General features: G+C 36.1%; 2 protein-coding genes and 3 non-coding genes across 25 annotated transcripts in view; all 5 read left to right on the top strand.

The window, feature by feature from the left end:
* The first annotated feature begins 2,242 nt into the window (after positions 1-2,242).
* Positions 2,243-9,425, top strand: rbmx (RNA binding motif protein X-linked). Of its 5 annotated transcripts, none has more exons than XR_015506620.1 (10): positions 2,258-2,334; positions 3,499-3,630; positions 3,766-3,872; positions 4,293-4,452; positions 4,627-4,728; positions 4,821-4,929; positions 5,714-5,848; positions 5,934-6,025; positions 8,124-8,223; positions 9,322-9,425. XR_015506620.1 is itself a non-coding variant. In NM_212598.1 (9 exon segments), coding segments are annotated over 8 exon segments (1,140 nt in total). In that variant the 5' UTR covers positions 2,243-2,334; positions 3,499-3,521; the 3' UTR covers positions 6,869-7,171.
* LOC137487658 (small nucleolar RNA SNORD61) lies at positions 4,134-4,211 on the top strand. The gene has a single exon (XR_015508164.1). It is a non-coding gene; the product is annotated as a small nucleolar RNA SNORD61 (small nucleolar RNA).
* LOC137487659 (small nucleolar RNA SNORD61) lies at positions 4,491-4,553 on the top strand. The gene has a single exon (XR_015508165.1). It is a non-coding gene; the product is annotated as a small nucleolar RNA SNORD61 (small nucleolar RNA).
* Positions 5,448-5,524, top strand: LOC137487657 (small nucleolar RNA SNORD61). The gene has a single exon (XR_015508163.1). It is a non-coding gene; the product is annotated as a small nucleolar RNA SNORD61 (small nucleolar RNA).
* Positions 9,426-10,141: 716 nt separating the features above from the next.
* arhgef6 (Rac/Cdc42 guanine nucleotide exchange factor 6) overlaps positions 10,142-17,522 on the top strand; it is a 55,300-nt gene continuing 47,919 nt past the window's right edge. For 15 of the 17 annotated variants that reach the window (XR_015507602.1, XR_015507601.1, XR_015507600.1 and 12 more), the window contains exons 1-2: positions 10,142-10,379; positions 12,110-12,193. Coding sequence is in view for 4 of the 17 variants with exons in the window: in XM_087281699.1 (XP_087137825.1) it covers positions 10,215-10,379; positions 12,110-12,193 (249 nt within the window). In the remaining 13 variants the exon portion in view is untranslated. Of the gene's footprint in view, positions 10,380-11,817; positions 12,194-17,522 lie in introns of those variants that run through there. The other 2 variants (XR_015507604.1, XR_015507603.1) reach the window with 1 other exon arrangement.

Here is a 17,522-nt window from a genome sequence, read left to right as displayed (position 1 = left end):
TGGCAGTATGACAAGTACAAAGTATAAAAATATAAAAGCACTATCAAACAGAAACATAGAAGTGTTTATAACAAAGTTCCTGGTGCACTCACCCATATAGTGTACACTAGAACTACACAATCATCCTTACCAGCTTATTGATTATAATATTGCAAACAAGTTTTTTTGTTTATTCATTTGTTTGTTTATTTATTTGTTTGTTTGTTTATATTTTTATGTTAAGATATATAGATATATAATTTGTATTTTGTAAGCTAAGTTGAAATGTAAAACATACTTGGGAAAATGTGACATTTAAAAAAACTAATAACTTACTTAATATACTTAATTGTTTTATTAAAATAAAGACCAATATTAAGTATGTGCTTGAAATCTTGAAAAGTTGGAAAGTTAGAAATGTCATTACAATTCGTAACAATTTAATGTTTATGCAGTATTAACAGTACGTAACTAGGGAATTGTATCTAAAGCCATAAACAAAACCATTTAAAGAGCACCTATAGTAAAAAATGTAACTTTTGAAAGCTGTTTGGACAGAGCTTTTTTGTTTGTACAATGTGTCTACAGTTATTTTGGAGTGATATAAACACAAGTCTCTTTTTAATACGAAACACATCTCTGTGATTTTAAGGCCCACCAAAATTCTCACTGAATAGGTTGCCAGAAGCATATTAACATGCCTCTTTATTAACATGAATTAACATGTCTACAAAACAGCATTTGCAAAGAAACTGGGATTAAAAGATTTGTACCAATAAGGTATATGACAAGCTGATATTTCTTCCCATACCAATAATCTTTCAGTGAACAGTTAATTAGACTTTTTTTTTTCAATTTAAACTTTTCATTTTACAGCACTGATGTTGAAATGTGCATGAGAACATGCAAACTCTACACAGAAATGCCAACTGACCCAGCCAAGACTTAAACCAGAGACCTTCTTGCTATAAGGCGATTGTGCTACTCACTGTGCCTCCATGTTGCCCCCTGTAATTAACATTCATTTAGTTGTTCAAGCATAAAACTAAATGAAAAGCCGCTTCCATGCATGCACCCATCAGATTCAGCACACTAGCACAGAAACTCCATTGATTATACTGGGTAGTCGGCGCCAGTGTAGTGGTTAGTGAGTCAACACATGCACTCTGGTGCTTACAGTGTCCTTAGTTCGATTCTTGCCACATGGTCCTATGCCGATCCATCCCCTCTCTCTGCTGCCCATGCTTTGCTGTTCCTATTCATTAAAGGTAAAACCCCCCAAAAAATATTGTAAAAAAAAAAAGAAAATAAATAAAATAATTTTTCATATTTTAAAGAAATGGCGGGCAAACTTAAATGCAGTGCTTTTTGTGCATTCTGATACCCACTTTATTTTGTATATCAATCAGGCAGGGAAAATCATTGACCCAGGTTACTAGAAAATAAAAAGTGCTTCTGCATATGTCTGCATATACCCTATTCTCTGTGATTCTCTAAACCTCAAGAAAGAGTTTTTAAAACAGAGCATGTTTGTAATACAAAATGGAGAATGTAGAACCACTGGAATCACCATATCTGCTTCAGTCAAACAAACAGATTTATTTTGTACAATAGCATAGTGGAGATCCATACAGCTGTGTATATTAACTTGTATCCTGTCACATTTGCTGCAAGTAGACATGCAAAAACAGAGTAAAGTTAAACATGTGTGCATGTGTATGTGTACTGCAAAATTACTCTGTACTGCAAAATACTGTAATGGCAAGTGTGGGACTCATTGTTGCAAAAAGGCTTGAATAAATTCCACAATAAATATATCAAATAAACATACTTGGCATTTTGACTCATAAACTGAATCCAGGCTTCATTCGTGTCGGTCACTGTGACTGTGCTGTTAATCTTACGTGACACAGCAGAAGAAGGAGACACATGGAATGTGGGTGGGGAGAACCAGTTTACTTGCGCTTGCACCAGCTACAATCCACAAAATCCACAAATTCAGCGGGGTGTAACAAATGATGGGTATTACATACACATACTGGAGACAGTAAAGACTTGTCTTAAATCTTGTAAAAGAGGTAAAATAGGAGCCCTTTAAAATAAATATGCTAAATGCAGCTGTATTAATAGCTAATGAACTACTATTAACATCTATGAATATTAGTGTAAAATTAATCAAATTTCGTCTGTTTTCGCAGTTTGTAAACAGGGCACCAGATGGCGTAAGAGACTTCTCAACCGTTGAGTTCCACTTCCTCTTTCTGACCGTCGAGTAAGTGACTGTGTTGGGCGGGTCGAGACACAGCGGACACATATAAACCAGCACACGCTTTTGTCTTGTCTATTGATTCTGAGGTGAGTGAAAGATGGAAGGCGTTGTTAACAGTGTTCATATTATATAGTTTCGTATATAGACACGTGATAATTTTATGTTTCAGGTTAATTTAGTGCCGTTCGTCGCGTATTCACGCATGGATATTTGCGGGTGCAACCGCAACTGAAAGTGGCCTCATGTAGCTCATGCCAGGGGAGAATTTTTTTCTGAACGAACGTTTACATCGCCATTTTAAGCTCGCAATGTGCAGTGTTACTTGCTTGTATATCTTAATCTGTATATGTTTTTAGCGCTATCATCGTTATGACTATATGAAGTGTTTAATTAAACGTTGCAAGTTAGCCATATGGCCTGAAGAGTTCCCAGGCTGCTTCGCATGCATTGCGTCCGCCATTTTGTGAAGCACGCTTAAAATGCATATCTATCGTTAAATAAACAAACTAAACAAGCGAGTCCTTTTGTACCATTTTAAACGCAACTAAATGGATATGAATGTTCGCCCGTGATAAGCAGTTAATATTACGGTTAACTTTATCAAACGCGTTATCAAACGTATTTTCGATCTTTTTAAAACCATAACAATGTGTGTTACGGTAATTTTTGGTTGTTTTTATTATTGTAACTTAGTTGAATATTTAAGAATAATTTTTTTCAGACCTAGGTTTCCTTGTTTGTACTAATATAGACCAATTCGGGAGGACAGTTTAGGCTGAATTAACGTTGCTTTATTTCATACAAAGCGTTATTGTGTGTATAAAGATTCTGACGATAGAATAATCTTTGATAAAGATATCACGGTCTCACGATATTGTGATTACTGCTCTAAAATATATTTAATTTTAAATGTCTGGTTAAAAAAACTCCCTTTAAGCACAATATATTTTATTTTGAGAAGCATTAAAAAATATTTTGGAGCAGTAAGCATGTAAGGCTTTCTGATGTCTTGTTTCAAAAACACATTTCTTTACTATTTAAAACGGCATCTTTGGATCCTTTCTGCTGAAGATACTGTTGTCCTAAAAAACAAAACAAATAAAAAAAATCTTACACCTACCTTAGGAACTGTATAGCAGAAATTTTTAGCGGTTTTAAAACCTTGACTTCTCCAAACACGGTATGACTGTCATCGTCCAGTGCATACAATGTGTACCTATCTTGTAATAGAGAAATGTATATTTTTGCAGTGGCATTAACGTTACTGGAAAAAATGGCAGAGGCAGACCGACCTGGGAAGCTCTTCATCGGTGGCCTGAACACTGAAACTAGTGAGAAAGTCCTCGAAGCCTATTTCAGCAAATTCGGCAGAATATCGGAAGGTAATTTTCATTTTGTATGATCTAAATTGTAATGTAGACGTTATGACTTAAAGTATAATTAATTGTAGAGAGACTAGCTCAAACCTAGTGTTTGTGGCATTAAGTATGGTTTGTATCTTTTCTTGTTTTGTGTAGTTCTGTTGATGAAAGATCGTGAAACGAACAAATCTAGAGGTTTTGCGTTTGTAACTTATGAAAATCCTGGTGATGCTAAGGATGCTGCCAGAGAAATGAATGGAAAGGTAAGTACTATCTTGAAAGTATAAGTCTAGGATGACGTGTTATAGTAGCTTAATCCGAGGAGTAAAGTAGTTTGGAGCCGATTTTAAGCTATTTTTGCAGTCAAGAACACTACAGTTATGAATTCTCATAAATGGATATATTTGTGAAGGCTGAATAATTGATCAAAACCAATTGATCAAGTTAGTGGACCATTGAAATCAATAGAGTACAGTGCTTTCTTCCCGTATTAGTAAATAATGATGTGAAAATCACATTTGTAAGCTGTGATGTTTTTTTTTGTGGCAGTGATCTACTTGAGCTGATCTAGTCCACAATTTCCTCTAAGAAGTTCTGAGCTTGCCTTGTGATTTATGTCTAGTTTCTTGTCAGTCTTTTTAACATTGGAGTAGTTTTCTAAACCTGTACTTTTTGTATTCAAGCCTCTTGATGGAAAGCCAATTAAAGTGGAGCAAGCCACAAAACCTCAGTTTGAGACTTCAGGACGCCGTGGGCCACCACCACCTCGCAGTCGTGGCCCTTCTAGAGGGCTGCGAGGGTCCAGAGGAGGCCCAAGTGGAATGCGGGGCCCACCAAGCAGAGGTACATTCAAATAACATTATCCAGTTATTTTAATTGTTGCTGTGATGACACATTCTTGATGATCTGTTTGAGTTGATTGTCCTCTAAGAAGTTCTGAGCCAACGCTTAACATCTATACTTGCTGACAAAAATATTTCCAAGATAACGTAGGAATTGTAGAACCCTTTTTTAAAGGCATGTCGTCCAGAGGGCCACCACCAATGAAAAGAGGCCCCCCAGAGCGAAACGGAGGACCCCCACCCAAGAGATCTGCACCTTCTGGGCCAATGGGCAGACGTAAGTTTGGCTCTTTTTTTTTTTTCCCCTCTCTCTCTCCTTATGGTAAAACTTTTGATCCATAAAATCCTTAATGTTAACATTTTGCACAGCGTCCAGAGACCGGGATCCATATGGCCCCCCTCCACGCAGAGATTCTCTTATGTCACGGCGGGATGATGGTCCTCCACATCGAGATGACCACTATGGTAGTAAAGACAGGTGAGATGTTTAAAAGCCCAACCTTATTCGTTGCTAAAGACTGTGTAATGCCAGCGCCAGACATCATATCGCCTAATTCATATCCAAAAAATTTGAGTGTAGCAATTAATGATGGCCTTTTTGTGTTCCTCCTCGACTTGAATTGTTTACTTGCTACGTCACTTCATTTGACACTAGCACTCTTATTTATTGCTGAATAACCATTCGGAGCACTCTTCAGCCAGTGCTGAATCAGGTCAATGAGAGCTGATGTGTGGAACATGCCAAACCAACTAGTCTGACCAAAAAACCTAATAGTTGACCGTCTGCTTGTTGTGTCCTGGCATTAAGGTTGTCATTTGGATCCACAAAAATGACACTTCTGTATTATTCTGTCCAGTCTAGTAGTTGGCCATATCACTTGGTGTATTTCTTAATTTAAAACCGTAACCAATTGATTAAAGATGGTGAGCCATTCTGAAAGTAATATAAACTTGTTGCAGCCCAAGTGGACCCTGCTTTGAAATTTGTATTTGTAAGCTGTGATGAATTCTTGTGGTGGTGATCTACTTGAACTGATCTAGTCCACAATTGTCCTCTAAGAAGTTCTGAGCTTACGTTTTGAATGTTAATGCTTGTCCATCTTCTGACAACAATTTCAGACCCACCAAACTTATTAAAATCGCTATGTGCTCAACTTCAGCTTAAGCATTTTCTGGCCCGTAAATGTTGTGTAGTTGGTCTGAAAGGTTAACATTCCCGTTATTATATATCTGACACTCACTCACATGTTCGTGTTTTGCAGTTATTCCAGCCGTGACTACATGAGCTCACGGGACAGCAGAGACTATGGCCCACCTCCACGAGATTATCCATACCGGGAGTATTCAGGCCATTCCAGTTCCAGAGATGACTATGGGTCAGGATCAAGAGGCTATAGGTGTGTACAGGTCCTAACACGTTTCTTTTATTGGCACTTTGAGAATCCTATTGAAAACCTTTTTTACTTTTTTTTTCCCCCTCAGTGATCGTGATGGCTATGGTGGAGGACGAGAGCCCCGGGGTTATATAGATCGACCCAGTGCAGGCTCCTATAGAGATCCTTATGATGGTTACGGTAAGATTAAACCTGTAATGTAGTGAAAATGGTTTGAAGGGCTTTATTCAAACTGCCTGATTTGCAAAAAGAGCAGCCTCGTGATTTTGCCAGAAAGTGGAAAACTCAAACTCTGCGTCTGTTCAACCTGAATGTTCCAACCAAAATCGCACCACCAAGGAATCTCTTGCAAGCCGTTTTTACCACCCAAAGAGTCTTTTCTGTAGCATCGTCCAAACAATCGAGAGATCCAGTACCCAAACTACAATCTGGAGTTCAATCCAAACCAAGGAAAGTGTGTTACACTCCAGTGAGGTGCTAAAAAAAAAACTGTGCGCAATTGTCAACTCTGCAGTTGGGTATTTCAGTTATCTTAAAGTAGTTCCACCTAAAAATACAAACAAAAAACAAATTTATTGCTTTTTGCTTTTGGAAACATTTGATCTACAAATGATTAAAGAAATATAGGGAAATGGGCAATTGACAACATAGTATCATGCAAAAAAATGTTTAAGTAAATTTTTGCCAATTACATGACCCATTGACCCTGCAGGTAACTCACGCAGCGCCCCACCCTCAAGGGGTCCCCCTCCGTCCTACAGTGGGAGTGGCGGAAGCAGTCGTTATGACGACTATGGCAGCAGTTCCCGGGATGGATATGGCAGTCGTGACAGTTATCCCAGCAGTCGGAGTGACCCGTACTCCACTAATCGTGGTGACCGACCGGGTAGGCAGGAGCGAGGGCCTCCCCCACTCGAAAGAGGCTATCCTCGTGAATACAGCAGCTCAAGCCGTGGGGCACCTCGTGGGGGTGGACGCGGTGGCCGCCGACCTGATAGAGGAATGGGCCGAAACAGATACTGAAATGGACTGTGGAGATGAAAAATGAGTCGGAGAAATGAAATGGTGGCTTCTCGTTCAAAAGACTTTGAGCTTCAAAAGCGTTCTTTTAAACACTGAACTTCAAGCTTCCGTTTCAAGCTGTACCCAAACTTGTGACGTTTTTTTTATTTTGTAATTTTTAAATGCAAAGTTCTTTTCTCTACCCAGCTTACATTTACTGGTACCGTTGCAAATCTTAATTGTGTTCTTTGTTCTAGTGATTTGTAAAACCTGCAATGCCGTAACGTTGGCTTTCATTTACCAATAAAGTGTTTTTAATCAAAATTTAATCCGCACTATTCAAGAGAATGAGAAACTATGAAGCATAAATATCCATTCGCCTCTAAAGCTTTCCATGGTGAGCACCCCCAAATGCCTCGTGATATAGATTTAATGCAGAATATTTATGTAGGCATGATTGTTCACACATTGTTGGGGACTGGACAAATGTCAACTTTTTTGCAAACTCTCTATGGGTGTAGTTTTCCTCAGTGCAAATGGATCCTTCATCACAAAGCCTAAACATTGACGCCTTGCATCGACCAATCGAAAGACAACCAAAATGCAGGAAACAATTCAGCACCACAGATAAAACCTGTCAACAGCTGGTAAGCAAAGCAAACCCTTTTGTTCTGGTATAAGTCAAGTCTCGGTGGTGTTATTTTGCAACCTGAAGGTTAGTGTAATTTAGTCAAACACCGTCTTGTTTGGCCTGGCTTATTCAAATGCAGTCTGAAACTCAATGTTATTTTCTACATTTATTAGCAAAAGCCCCTGCCTTCAAAGGAGTCTAAGATCTCTTCCCAACTTCTGGATCACTGAGTTTAGGAGGCCTTTGTCTCTCAAAAATCAGCCGGTTCTACTGTTGCACTAAAGGAGAATGTCTGGATTTTTTTTTCACCCCCTTTCAAATGAAAAAAAATGTTTTTAAGTGATATTAAGATGAATCTCCTCAGTGGATCTATACCTACAACCAAATGTAAGCTGCAGAACCTCTTGAAACCTCTCAGTGGAAAAATATAGAAAATTCACTTAGTGTTAACAAAAATCCAAAACCACTCGCAAGCATGCTGAATCTAACAAAGGAGACCACCTGGAGAAAGACAACCCCATCAACAAACCTGGAAAAAAAACATTCAGATTGGGTCATTGAGTTCTTTTTTGTAAAATTTAATTATAAATAATGTCCCTTATGATGAGCTACAACAGCTTTCTGATTGCAAGTCTCTTTTTCCAGGATAAATGGAGGAAAAACTGCTTTGACGGTAATACTTCATTGCTGAGCAGTACCAACTGTCAATTATGGATGAAGCAGGATGGTCCATGGTGTAATGCAGGTATGGGTAATCTTCAACCTTTTTGTTTCATTTGCTAGATGCACTTTTTCTTCCTTCTTAAATTTTCAGAGTCAATTTATGCTAGTTAAAGTTTGACCTGCGTATTTGGTTTAAAGCAGGTGACTGGAACTCTTTATCCTTAGGCTTGTTTAAATGTTTTCATTATATCCGGGTGTCCGTGGGGTCCTAAAGTCTTACATTTCAAAAACAACTGTAGGCCTTATTCACTGAAATATTGTGTTGTAGGTTTTAAATCTGTTGTTATTTTTTTTTTAAACTGGTCTTTTCCTCTGTCCAAGGAAAGCTACTTAATTAGTCCAACATCCATCCAATCACCAACAATCAATCTCTGTAAAGCCTTTTTTTTTGTACTGCAAAGACATACAATTTACAGTAGCTGTTAGATATTTTTACAGAAATTTCTCCAAATTAAATTCCCAGGGAAAAAACCAAAAACAAGAACACTGTTCCTCATGATAATAAGTGTAATATCCTTTTGTTATCTTCCATTCATACAAAAACTCTTAACAGAAGGGCAAGTAGATGTAATATTTGTAAATGGGCATGAGAGTTGAGGATTAAAACAAATGCATTGGGTTGAATAGAAGTTATACTGTCATATAGAAATAAAGTGTATACAAATAGTTTTCTTGTTTTGACAGTATGTAGCCAAAAAATTTGTGCAAGCATTCGAAATATTCATTTAGTCCTGCAAGTTTAAAATTTCACTCAATGCTTCTAAAAGGGTTATAAAGTCTTAAATTTGACTTAAAGCCTGCAGAAACCCTGTTATTTTTATATATATATATATATATATATATATATATATATATATATATATATATATATATATATATATATATATATATATATATATATATATATATATATATATATATATGCACAGATGCTTTTAATTTTTTTTTTATTGTTTTGTCAGTCAGAATTTTATGCTGCATTTTTTTCTTATCAAAGTTAAAGGTTTAATCCAATTTATACCAGTGTTTAATTTGACCTAAATCTTTTTTCCAAGTTGAGCATAATTTGTTTTAAACATTTATTTTCCATAATTCATTTTGTCTTTTCAATTCCATTTAGACCATCTTTCGGAGGCTGCTGTTCCTTGAGGCTGAAAGCATTTGGATGGAGTCACGCAATGCTACAATTTCTCTTCTTTTTCCCAATAAAATCATTTTAAGTAACTTTTTTTAGCTTTTGAGTCATTTCTGCTAAGACCTGGCAAGATGACAGTTTTCAAGGTATGCTGCGGTTTGAAAACGTCAAGGTTTTAAAACTCTATTTTCTGCTATACCGTTCCTACGGTACATGTAAGATTTTTTTAGGACTATAGTATCTCCAGCAGAAAAGATATCCGAAGATGTTTTAAATGGTTTCTGTGTTTTTGAAACGATTCAAGATGGCACAAGTCATTAATTCATTTGAAATATTTAGCCTGACATGTTTACTGCTCCAAAATGTTATGTTTCCCAACAAAACCCATTGTTCACGGAGAATTTTAACTTTTTTAAATAGTTTTTTTTTATTTTTAATTAACCAGACATTTAAAAAGAACATATTTTAAAGCAGTAATAACAATAATGACCCTGTGATTATTTATTCATGGTTATCATGCCGTCAGAACCTTATACCGACCCTTGCCTGCTGTAATGATGAATGATGCATTAGAAAATGCTTCAACTCTGTTAGTTTTTACAGCTGGTGTACTTCGTCTGGAAAAAAAAGTTGAACCATATGGAAAATTCTTGCGGCATTAGATCAATCACAGTTCCCTTTGTCGCTTAAATGTCAAAGAGCCTTTATGTTAGTTATATGGCAGGCGTCCACTGGAGAACTAAGTCGCTGGGCTGAATGGTCGTTGTAACATCAGTGAAAAAGCAGAAGCGCGACGGATGTGGGCAGCATCTCAACACAGATAGTCAGAGCTGGCGCACCGGGTGCAGCTCATCTGAAAGGCCCATTGAGCCCAAACTATGAACCCCGAGGAGCAGACTGTTACGTGGCTAATAACATTAGGCGTGCTTAATTCACCCAAAAAGAATATCGCTGACCCAGAGGAATTTCTGAAAACGTCCCTCAGAGATGGAGTCGTCCTGTGTAAGCTTATTGAGCGAGTGCTACCTGGAGCCATCACAAAGGTAATCGCTAATATGCGTATAATATACGTTATTAAACAGTCCGTTCTAGTGAATTGTTTTTAATTTGGTCCTCTTTTGTGCAAAAGCCTTTAATACAGCGACGCGGAATGTACTGTTAACGATGCGTGATAACGTTATACTGTTACAAGTAACATTGAAGTGCATGACATTTTGCGAAGATACGTTGACTTGTGAAAACAGCAGCGCGGTTAATGTATATTTAAAACTGATAATTAATTCAGGACGTACTATTAAAGCGCATCAGAATCTGACTTCCTGTTACATTGGGGGAAAATTGTTCCGCATTCTCAAAAAAAGCCCAAATCTTCACCAGTCTTCATTTGAGTGTAAACACTGTTTTTTTTACTTCTGTCGTTTGTAAAAGTTGTTTAGTTGGTGTCGATCTAGTAATGGATTATTGCTGATACGCATGCATGTGTGTATCTGATACTAACTAGTGTTGTCCAAATTAGAGCACTAAGGTCCGCAAGCCAGCTGCTTTTCCTGCTGACGAATGAATCTGCCTTAAAATGTATTAACTTGAACTCTTTAAACTCGTGCTTTAATTCACAGTGGATTCAAAAGTACACACACCTTTAGACTTGTAACGAATGTGCTAACTTGACATAGGAAAGTTTGTGGGTTTTTTTAAATCTTACTTGCTAATGTTTTCTTGCTGCTTGTCTTCATTCGTTTATTTGTTTTTGGACAAAATCATGTGCTTATAGCGATTTGTTGATTTTAATGGCGCTTACAGTACACTTTTTTTGGGGTTGAATGCATGCGTGCATCGTTAACGAATCGTTCATTTGAGCCGAATCTTTTTAATGTATTTGGCCGGCTCGTCACACGGGACTCGTTTTAGTGTTTTTATTTCTGTCCAAATGATATTGAATTTTTCTGTATTTTTTTTAAGCTGAAACATGATACATCCCAAATGTTTTTTTTTTTTTTTAAAGTAGGGTATCCATGATAAATTAAAAAATATTTTCAAATATCGCGAATGTGATAATGAAGTTTGCATTCATATTAAAAACTTATTACTGATTTTTTAAAAATAAAATTATTTAAAAAAAATTATTTATTTTCAGTCTATTAAAGGGAAGTAGGAAACTTTTAACCTACCAAAAGTCTTGTTATCTAGTCAGACGCTCCTTCATTATCTTAAAAAATTATACATTTTATTAATATTTGTTCAGTATCACAATTTTATTGTATTTTTGAAATAAATATAGCATGGTAAACAAACGATAGTTTTTTAATAAACACTCTTTAATCATGTGGACAATTTCTACCTCAGTTCACAAGATGTATTTAGAATCGATTCTTCAAAATTAACTCTTCAAAAGAACCGATTCTCTGATACGAGTCGCACTAGCTAGTAAAGCGGTCCAAGTAGAGTCTTGCTGAGCAAACGTCGTCACTTCCTCCAAAATATCTTTTCCTGGTGCGACAGGGCCCGATGAGATCTAGCATAGATACTGGCTGTATGTGTGTGTAATAGGGCGAAGAGTACGTGAAGAAATAGTTCGGCTACTTCGCAAAGTAAACGCCAGAAGAATTAGCATGCGCTACTGGACAGCAGTGTCCGGGTACAATGTGGCTCATAGGCTAGGCTGACGTTCACTTGCAAAAAGAAGATCTTGTTGATCTCAAGTGTCTCTTTGCGTTGCAGTGTGTCTGAAGCAAAGTTGAGATTATTTACATCCTCATCCTTTCATTGGTTACAGTATTCAGCTGAACCCAAATGCGAAGCGGACTGCATTGCAAACATTCGGGAGTTTCTGAAAGGATGCCAGTCTTTAAAGGTTGAGGTAAGATCTTTATTTCTCTCAAATTGCAGTGCTTGGGTCCTGTTCACTCAAAGGCAACGTTTTTGCTAATAGAGGGTCATGCCATTTTGAGAAACACACTGTCTATTAATATATTGTCCGCAGACTGAAGGCACACTTAGGCAAAAGTAGATGATAACTAATTATGCATAAATAAATCACATTGTTAGATAAAGTGTGTATTTCTATTCAATACTGTGCCAATAAGCATTGATTTTATGGAGGAGTAACGTACTTGTGAGAGACTAAATAATTAATATTAAATATTATATTGAATTATTTATATTGGGGTCTATAAAAGAGTACTTCTCTCTTTTGCCCGGTCTATTTGAGTTTAGCTCTCCCTGAGGACAGGCAAATAAATAGCAGGTTTTGTTTTGGGTTTGTACATGTGATCTCAAAATATGCAAGTAAACAAGATTGTGCGTAATACTAGCTCTTTCACATGTGCATTTCATTTATTATGGTTATTATGGTCTTGACCTGCAGGAGCATTACAGGCCTCTCAGGAAGATGGTGAAGAATTATAACTATCACTGTAAACATTGTCAATCTGAAAGGTTTAATGCGGACACAAACACATGGTTATGATGCCACACCCTCTGCAAAAGACTAGCACTGTCTGAAACTATTATCAAAATGTGATTATGGACTGATAAACTATACACATGTGGTGGATGTGGCTCATGTTGCTGGTTTAAATTGAAAGGTTTGACTTTGTTTAGAGTTAAAGTGATTGTTCAACCAAAAATGAGAATTTTCTGTTAGTTTACTGACTCGAAGTCTGTTATGTAAAATGCAAGACAGCAAAAAACAGTACTTTTATGAGTAAAATAAACATAATGGCACAACATAATTAATACACTTACCTGTGTCTTGTGTCAGTAAAAGTGAAATGGTTGGTCCAGAAACTGAACATTATTCAATCACAACATTATTACCATAAATTCACAGCCTCAGCAAACAGTCAATTGGCTCATTCAGAAGAGTGTTTCTTCTCTATTGTTAACAGACAGCATCAGTTTCATGTCAGTTTGTTTTCTTGTTTATGTTATTTGACACTTATGTTTTATAAATCTTCAAGGATCACAGTTTCAGCTAAAAATATTCTTAAATTCTTAATGTCCTGCTGATCAAAATAAGTTTTCTACATCTTGAATTCATGAATTAGTTTAAGGGAAGCAAGAAAGAGATGCTAATTTATATTTAAACAAACACATTTTTGAACAATATTTACTAATCTGCAAATTTTCTGCCTAACAGAATAGGCATGTTGGACAAAGCCAGATTTAATTTTTAAGTTTAGATTGAGCTAACAATGATTTTTCGGGCTCAAGAATGCTTGGTGGTTTTGATTAGGTAACCTATGTTACATGGCTAACGTGCTCTGAAGCAGGTTTTATTCTGGTTTAAAAATCGCAGACCCAAACTGGACCAATCAGCCATGAGTAAAGTGGCAAATCTGATGTAATAAAGCCGCTCCCACTCTCTGTGCGTCTTTTTTGCTCCAAATTAGGCATGGGCCGATAACTGTGTTCAATGTATACCGCAGTTTGGAAAAGTAAAGGTTTTTAACAGGCAACATTTTCTGTTATATCGTTCTTGTGGTATTGGTGAGATTTTTTTATTTGCATTTTCTTTAAGACAACAGTATCTCCAGCAGAAAAGATATCCAAAGATTCAATTTTAAAATGTAAAAGAAATCTGTGCTTCTAAAACCAATGAAGACAGCAGAAGTCAATGATTCATTTGAATTATTTCGCCTGACATGTTTACTGCTTCAAAATATTATAAGTGTTTCTCAAAATAAAGAATATTTTGTTCAGAGGGGAAAAAGTTTTAGTTTTTTTAACCCACACATTTGAAAAGAATACATTTTAGAGCAGTAACCACTATACCGTGATACCGTTATCATACCATCAGAATCTTGTACCAGCCCATGCCTACTCCAAATTAAAGTCTTTTAAACTAACTAACTGAGTCACAATATTTTTTTTTCGCTAATAATTTATTTTATATTAAGTAAATTATATTTATTTATATATATTCAAATACTTTGAATCATCACTTAATATTACCAATGCCTTTAAATAGCATTTACATTTAAATATTATTTTATAAATTAGCTGCAATATATGTGACTGTCTTTTGAGTTTGTGAACTTACCTATATTATTAAAATAAATTATTTATTGGCCTTGATATAATAATGTTTTCTTTAACTTACTTTTACTAAATAAACAGTGTTTGTTCCAGCCTTGTGTTTAAATTCATTATAAAATCTGATAATGATATCTCGTAATCTTCAACAGAGATGTGAATTGACCCTCTCATGTGCTGTGTGATTGCCTGTTTGCTGCGCATGTCACATTTTCATCTGCATCCACTCCAGGTTTAATCTGTAAATCTGAGTTAACAGAGAGTGATTAAATCAAGCATTGTGATACAACTTAACCTGATCTTAACCAGTTTGCATTTGTTTAGATTTGTCAACCCGAAACTTACTCTGCAACCCAGAGTTTGTTCAACTCGTTTTGTGTAACAGGCCTATTTACAGTCATTAACAATTAGCTGCAGCTATAATTGAGGATCTCAAAATGACTAAATATTAGCTGGGGAGTTAATATATGTCAGAATCTGATTAAATTATTACAGTAGACTCAATGTGCAACTTTAAAAGTGTAATGCTGTGATCTTTGGCTTGGCTTGGTTTCACTGAGCAGCTCAAATGCTGAATTCTGCTCTGTTATTTGTGGTTTGTTGTTGTAAAGCAGCAGTATGTAGCTGGACAAGGAGGACTGAGAGAGTAGCTGGGAACAGAAACTCTGTGTAGTACAGTTAATGACTCATTTGAACAACTTTAAATGATTCTCTCTCATGTCACTGTCTTAAAATTTGTCAGAATAGTTAGTGAATCAACATATGTCTTGTGGATTAAACTCTGGCTTAATATTCCTTTCAGCGAAGTCTATTTCAGAATAAAACATTTCTCGTCTGTTTGAGGTGTTGCTTAAAGCTATCATACACCCAGAAAATAAGATTTGCTGTTAATTTACTCGCCCTCAAGCTATCCTAGACATATATTTTTTATGATTTCTAGCTTAAAACATGGTCCTTTGGGATTAATAAAAAGCAAGTTGTAAACCTTCCACATTTTCAGATTCAAAAACTTTTTATTAAAAAAAAAAAAAATTACACTTGCGGCTTAAGTAGATACATTTAGGTCCTATGAAGCAATATAATTGGTTTGTGCATGAAACAAATCTAAATTCCTGAGCATGTTCGCAACAGTTTGAAGAATATTGCAGAAAGTCTAAACTTACACAAGCTGACATTGTTTATAACAGAGAGGGCTATAATGTGCGTGTTATATTGTATGTCAACAATATACTCATGCTTATACTGGATACTGCAACCTAGGGATGTCCAGATCCGATCACGTGATCAGAAATCAGGCCTGATTATGTGTTTTCAGACTGGATTGTAATCGGGCGTTACCTCCCAATTATACACACACACACAAACACACACACACACACACACACACACACACACACACACACACAAATATATATATATATATATATATATATATTCTCAATATTTTTCAACACATCTATAGTTATGCGGTGACACAGTTAGACCTTTTTCTTAACATCACTCAGGATCAGCAACGTGTGCGGCATAATATCACTTTGTTGCAGAGATGCTATTGGTCAAATGCAGGCAAAGTAGAACACGGAAGTAGCTTAAAGCAGAAAGCACGATTGTCTGCTATCTGGAGGTATTATAATATTGATGACGACAACATTGCCATAGCAAACTGTGAAATATGTAAACTCGGGATTGCAAGAGGTGGAAAGGAAAAGGCTACATTTAACACAACAAACCTGCTAAGGCACTTTAAAAATAAATACCCGGCACAATACATTGAGTTTACCCAGTCAACCCAACCGAAGACCAGTCAGCTCACGCTGGAGGAGAGTTTGAAGAGGAGGGAGAAAATGCCCCATGACAACGCAAAGGCACAGGACATCACAGCCAAGATTGCACAAATGATCACAATGAGTAACCTGCCATTCGCCTTTGTAGAGAACCCTAGATTTCTTATGCCAATGGAGCATGTAGAACCATGATTTAATTTTTTAATGTATTATAGAAGTAATGGATTGGGTTTCTGGATCAGTAGATACTCAAAATCAAATGACTCTGACTCTGTGGCAAAAAAAAAACCTTATCGGGATATCCCTACTGTGTTGTTGTGAAAGATGCGCACAACATCATCGATTTATATCACTGTGTCAGTAAGCTCATGCTCCAGAGTGTATTCCTAGACTGTGCCAAAGATAATAATGTTACTTAGTTACTTTAATTATTAATTAAAGAAAAAGTCACTTTTACACCTAGCTTTTATATGTGGCCAAATTGACCTTTCATTACTTTGGAAAACATTTAAAGCACAATTTGTTTATTTATTGTTTTAACCTCTGTGTACTTTTGAAATTGACTACCTTTTCATCATGTTTGTGGCTGTTTTTGCCCGTTTGACTTGTATAAGAATGACATTTTTTGATTGTAAAGCAAAAAAAAAAGCATTCTTGATTTTTGGGTTTTTTCACTATTGGGAAAAGGCAAAACTTTAAATCTTTACCGTTGATCATCAGCTGTCACCATTAATTCTTTAAATAAGCCTGTGCAAAAAAAGTTTCTCACTTTAACATGTTCTATGGAGTAAAACAAGTAATGATACTGTGCTTTATACACTTATACATTTAAGCCAGAAACTTTTTTTTTTGCTGCAACTGATGATTAATAGTAAAAATGACAAATCTTACCTCTTCCCAACAGAGAAAACCAGCAACAATCAAGACTGCATGACTATATGATGTCATGGCTTTGCAATCAAAAATGTCATTAGAATGGAAGTCGATGGGGCAAAAACAACCACCAACATAAAGGAAGTGTAGTAAATTTTCCCACAGTATATTGTTGATCATAGCATTTTCCCAAAGTATGTTTTAAAATAATCTGTCACCTAAAATCGTTAAATTTAATGAGAAACAGGGAAAGTTGTGGCCAAATTAAGTCTCAAAATCTCCCCAGTTTGGATGAAAACATCCCCAAAAGTGCATAAGGGGTAATCACATTTCCTGAAGTATGCAAATTGTCATCATGTGATAAAATGTTATTTAGGAGAGAGTCCCCCTGACCCCAAAATAAAAATTCTTTCATCAGTTACTAGTCCTCCACTGTTTTGATGAGCTCAAAGAAAGATATACCTAAGACTGTATGAAAGAAAAACAGCCGTTGAC

This window comes from Danio rerio, chromosome 14 (genome assembly GCF_052040795.2).
Source record: "Danio rerio strain M-AB ecotype USA chromosome 14, GRCz13ab, whole genome shotgun sequence".
Lineage (NCBI taxonomy): Eukaryota > Metazoa > Chordata > Actinopteri > Cypriniformes > Danionidae > Danio > Danio rerio.
This window is presented reverse-complemented; position numbering and strand designations above follow the sequence as displayed.

What these genes read in the sequence shown, in the direction of transcription:
- rbmx (XM_087280123.1), top strand. Translation starts at nt 3,522, where the DNA reads ATGGCAGAGGCAGACCGACCTGGGAAGCTCTTCATCGGTGGCCTGAAC. An exon ending in ATTCGGCAGAATATCGGAAG is followed by an intron (nt 3,631 to 3,765) that starts GTAATTTTCATT and finishes TGTTTTGTGTAG; the next exon opens with TTCTGTTGATGAAAGATCGT. An exon ending in CACTATGGTAGTAAAGACAG is followed by an intron (nt 4,930 to 5,713) that starts GTGAGATGTTTA and finishes CGTGTTTTGCAG; the next exon opens with TTATTCCAGCCGTGACTACA.